We start from the raw sequence: 4,541 nt of genomic DNA, 5'->3' as shown, positions 1-4,541 counted from the left end.
TAGTGAAATATATATCTTTTTATTAGTCTTCTCTTTTCAAAATAAAAGAACTTTCCTCACAATAGAACAGACATTTTTTTAAATGATGGTCAAATTAAGTCTTACAAAATGAAGAATGAGCTGCTAAGTATAGATTCAGAAAGAGACAGCAGTGTGCTCTGTAATATTTACACTTGTTTGCTTTTTTCAGTTTTTAATCACAAGCTGAATATTTTGGGGGGTTTGAGTGTTGGTCAGACAAACCAAGACATTTAAAGACGTCACTTTTGGCACTTGGAAGTTGCATTGGCCATGTGTTTTAATAATTTAATCAAGAAAATAATCAGCAGAATAATTGATAAAATTCCTTGATGCAGCCCTACACTGTGTTCATGTGCATGTTAATATACTGTATGTGTTCGTATTGTTTGAGTAAACACCTAGAGGTCCTGGTAATGAGTCAGGAGTGAGCAGGAGTATCTCAATTAGGTCATAGTGTCTGAAACGCTGGCCTTGTTTAATCATCGAGTGTGAACACGAACTTGATGGACATCCAGCTTCATGTGTGATGTGACAGGTTCAGAGAGCTGTGTCAAGAGTTTCAGTTCCTTTGCCAGAAACACAAATTGAATCATTCTCCTTCTTTGTTTCTCTCGCTCTCTTCATCCTTTTCCCGCTCTGCTGTAGCTTTTAAGCGGTTGGATGGCACAATGGACTGCTGCAGCAACAACAGCCTAACAGACCTCTGTTTCTCTTACATTAAACCGGAGCACAGGAAGAGCAGAGAGAGAGAGGTGATGCACACACAGGCTGGGGCTGGTTTTTGTGTATAATATGAGCAGGGTTCAAACCCTTTCAGACAAGCAAGCATATTTATTAACTGACTTTTATTTCTGTTTTGAGCTATATTGTTTGCAACTGCACTACTTAATGTGTTCAGAAAGACCAACAATAAATAAAAAAGGAAAGTAAAATTTTAATGTAGAAAGAAAAAAGTATCCTTCCATGACATTTGCTTTTGATTATCTTGCACTTTGCTAATGGTACTCCAGTCTGTTTTTATTTGGCTGCTAAATATGACACATTTTGTGACAGTGTCGCAAGCGCACTTTAAAATAAAGGTCATGGAAAAAGACGGCTATCAAGATAACCATTGTCATAAATCGACACAACATCAAGAAGGACAGTATTAGAATAACATTATCTTATTACTGCTATGAAAAAGAAAACAAGATGACAAAGACACATCAGTATCAGAGACAACAGGAAAGTGTCATTCAATAAATGAAAAAAATCAAAATATAAACTCTTATATACTGATTCCTCTCATATTTCTTCTGTAAACCTGCGGCTACAGTACGCCTGCATGCCGGTGCGTAAGATGGTGACGGGGACGCGAGCGTGTCGTACTGATGACGACTGCGCTGCAGGCTTCCACACAGCCAGCCTATGTGTCACTCCCTCTCTGGAAAACCAGACCCGCTTCATCCGAGTCACACACCTACCCAACACACACATGCTGTTTGTGGGTTATCCACCGCACCTTCAGTACGCTGGTACGTACAAGTTTATGGTGATTAATGTTAAGCCCCCCAGGAACAAGGAAGAGACTTTTCTTCTCTTATGCTGCTTTAAGTACAGTGAAAGACTGATTTATTGCTTTTAATGACTCTAAGTGCATATATGGTATAAACTCCAGTATAAAACCGCCTTCTGTTTTGTTTGTCTTAGTGAGTCTGACCAACTTTGTCCCCCGCTTTGGTTTCCTCCACCTGGATCTGCCTGTCTTTTTGGAGACCTTCTGCAAGTATCCTTTCATTTTTAGAGGACCTTGCTTCAGTTATAATCAGGTGATGAATTTATGAGGAGGGAGGTGATGAGAAGAGTGCTGTCTGTATCTGGTTTTCCCCCCTTGAAAATGGTTGTATCATTTTTGATTGGTCTGCAAACAATCTGTAATATCTTATTTCTGAATAACGCACAGTTTTAAATGTATGAAATGTAAAGAAACCCGATGTATTTTCACAAGTCTGGTAACTGCCCGTCGGAGCCTCAAATGGCTGAACCGTGTGGACATTTCTGATTTCTGTGCGAAAATACTCTCCACTGGCTCCCTGTAAATTCCCGAATAGAAATTTAAAATCCTTCTAACATACAAAGCCCTTAATGACAAGGCTTCATTGTATCTTAAAGACCTCGTAGCGACTTTTGTGATTTGGCGCTCTACAAAGAGAATTGAACTAAATAATGTTACTGCAGCATTAATATTTCTGCAACTCGGTGCATATCAAATTAATTTATTGATTTGTAATATTTAAAATTGCTGATTGTTTCATTTTAGCACAGTTGCAACTTCAGATTTTCTGTGGATAGTCAGGAAAAAACAGGTCTTAAAGTAATAATGAGTTTAGTTTCCACAATACAAGTCCTAAGTTTTAAATATTCTCTCTCGTCAGCTGAAGGCAGTAATACATTCTATCCGATACTGTCAGGAGACACTAGGATACATCTGTGAATAAACTTCTTCAATTAAAAGTGGGAATGTTTCGACAGTGACTTTTGAGCCTTAACAACCTGTCTCTCAGGTATGTGGTGTCTCTTTCTGGTGCGTTAGCAGTAGTTAACTCTGTGCCATGCTTTGCCCTCGACGGTCAGTGGATGCTAAACGCTCTGCTGGAGGCCACGCTGGTTACTGTGGTAACAGACCGTCAGAAGCGTGAGCTAATTGGTTTCTTCCTGCTGTTGGCGGGCAGTGCCCTGCTGGCAGCCAATGTGGCACTGGGCCTGTGGATGGTCACAGCACGGTAGCCACAGCAGTGAGCTGCTCCTAATATCCCTGGCTGGACTGAGAGATGTTCTCTCAGGATGTGCCCGAGACATGTGGACCATCAAACTATGAATATGCAGAGAACACACTGCATTACCCAGCAGTACTGCCCAATTTCTGGAGACCGGTGAGTAGAAAACTGCTCTGCTGTTGAGCCCTTACCAGACCACTAGGGAAAACAAACACCTGACTTCTTCCAACTTGTTGCCGCCATATACACAAAAGCGCTGTCATGTGACTGTACACACTTTCCAGATTTTATCTGTGTTGTGTTTGTGGTTTGAGAGAAAACCATCTTGGTTTTTCAAGAATTTGATTCTGCAATGCCATATTCCTACTGAACACCACCAAAGTGTTTGTCTTTGCCTAATTTAAGGTAAAAAATTGAGAAAGCCTTAATTTTGTTGGCTAATGCATGGCAATACCTGGATTTATTACCACACATCACTGCTGGAAAATGTACTACCTAATTTTATTGTGACGGTATAGTTTCCTCCTCAGAAGTTTGTGTATTTATTAATGAATTGATGATTTCAGCATTTTGTAATGTCCCCAAAAAAATGTGAAGACGTCCCTTTTTTTGAAATGACATTGCTATGGGAAAATGTTTTTCTCTATGAACATTATCCTGATTTTTCTCAAAGTATACATTGTTATTCTGTTGCCCTCTGTGTCTTTTCTAGTTGTACATCGTTGACCCATCAAAACTGAAATTAAACATTTTTTACATGTGGTCTAATTCAAGCTATTAGTAAAACTAATTATTTATTTTAACTGTATTTTTATTTGTTGCTGTTGTAGTCCACCCAATTGATCACACTGTATTTGTCAGTGATGTGAAGCTGGGGGCACTGCTTTGTGGTTGGAGGAGGTGAAAGGTCCCAGTCGTGTTTCTGGCACAACTTCACCTACTTACCTCCAGTTTTATGAGGTAAAGACATTCAGTTAAAGACATGGTGGCTAGTCTGTTACAGAATTTCAGCTAGTATTTCATCATTGACAAGCACACTTTGCACCTACAGCCAATTTTACGTGACGTTCCAGATCTACCACGCTCGGTCTTCGGACTGTGGGAGAAACCTTTCACATAGATTGGGAGTATTTCTGTGAGTCTTGATATTATACACCAGACATGCATCCAACCTTCAAACAGATGACCCTGTTTTATTACTGTGCCTTCTTGGTACCCTGAGGCTGTGATGGGTGAAGGTCTGATCTTATAAGGAAAACTGAGGTGCTATTTTTCTGTGATATGAAAACTTACTGGTGTTTGCATTAGATCAGATTCAGCTTGTCATTAAACAGAATGCAGTGTAAATAGGTCATAACACACTTGTAATACAAGTGTTTAATGTATTTGCAAACAATAAGTTGTCCTGTGGGAGGCGCATGGATAATAAATGATATATACTAAAACTCCTAATATAAAATGTCTGAGACATGTTTGTATTGTGGACAATGCTGTAAATGATTAAATACACTAAAAGACAGTTTCCCATTGAACTGAATGGGGAAAGTGTCCAGACTTTTGTGTGGTAGTGTACTTAAAATGTCCTTATACCTACTTATAGATAAAAGTGAAAATCATTGTTTATATAAAGCTTAGCGATGCTAAATGGGGTGGTGAAGTATTACCCAAGATATGGTGACAGTACAGTGAATGCAACTGTGAAATGTACTTTAACAATAGGTATGTGGAACAATATGTGTACAGTGGAAGAAAAACTACATTTTG

General features: G+C 39.1%; 1 protein-coding gene across 1 annotated transcript in view; it reads left to right on the top strand.

Moving 5' to 3' along the window:
• Positions 1 to 4,257, top strand: part of mbtps2 (membrane-bound transcription factor peptidase, site 2) — an 11,808-nt gene extending 7,551 nt beyond the window's left edge. The window contains exons 10-13 of the mRNA XM_020602497.1: positions 667 to 773; positions 1,337 to 1,535; positions 1,711 to 1,786; positions 2,565 to 4,257. Of these exons, the coding sequence (XP_020458153.1) occupies positions 667 to 773; positions 1,337 to 1,535; positions 1,711 to 1,786; positions 2,565 to 2,787 (605 nt within the window). The 3' untranslated portion in view covers positions 2,788 to 4,257. The remainder of the gene's footprint in view (positions 1 to 666; positions 774 to 1,336; positions 1,536 to 1,710; positions 1,787 to 2,564) is intronic.
• Positions 4,258 to 4,541: the final 284 nt, after the last annotated feature.

This window comes from Monopterus albus, unplaced genomic scaffold (assembly GCF_001952655.1).
Source record: "Monopterus albus unplaced genomic scaffold, M_albus_1.0 scaffold3.1, whole genome shotgun sequence".
Classification (NCBI taxonomy): domain Eukaryota; kingdom Metazoa; phylum Chordata; class Actinopteri; order Synbranchiformes; family Synbranchidae; genus Monopterus; species Monopterus albus.
The sequence above is the reverse complement of the archived record's forward strand: the minus strand, read 5'-3'. Positions and strand labels throughout refer to the sequence as shown.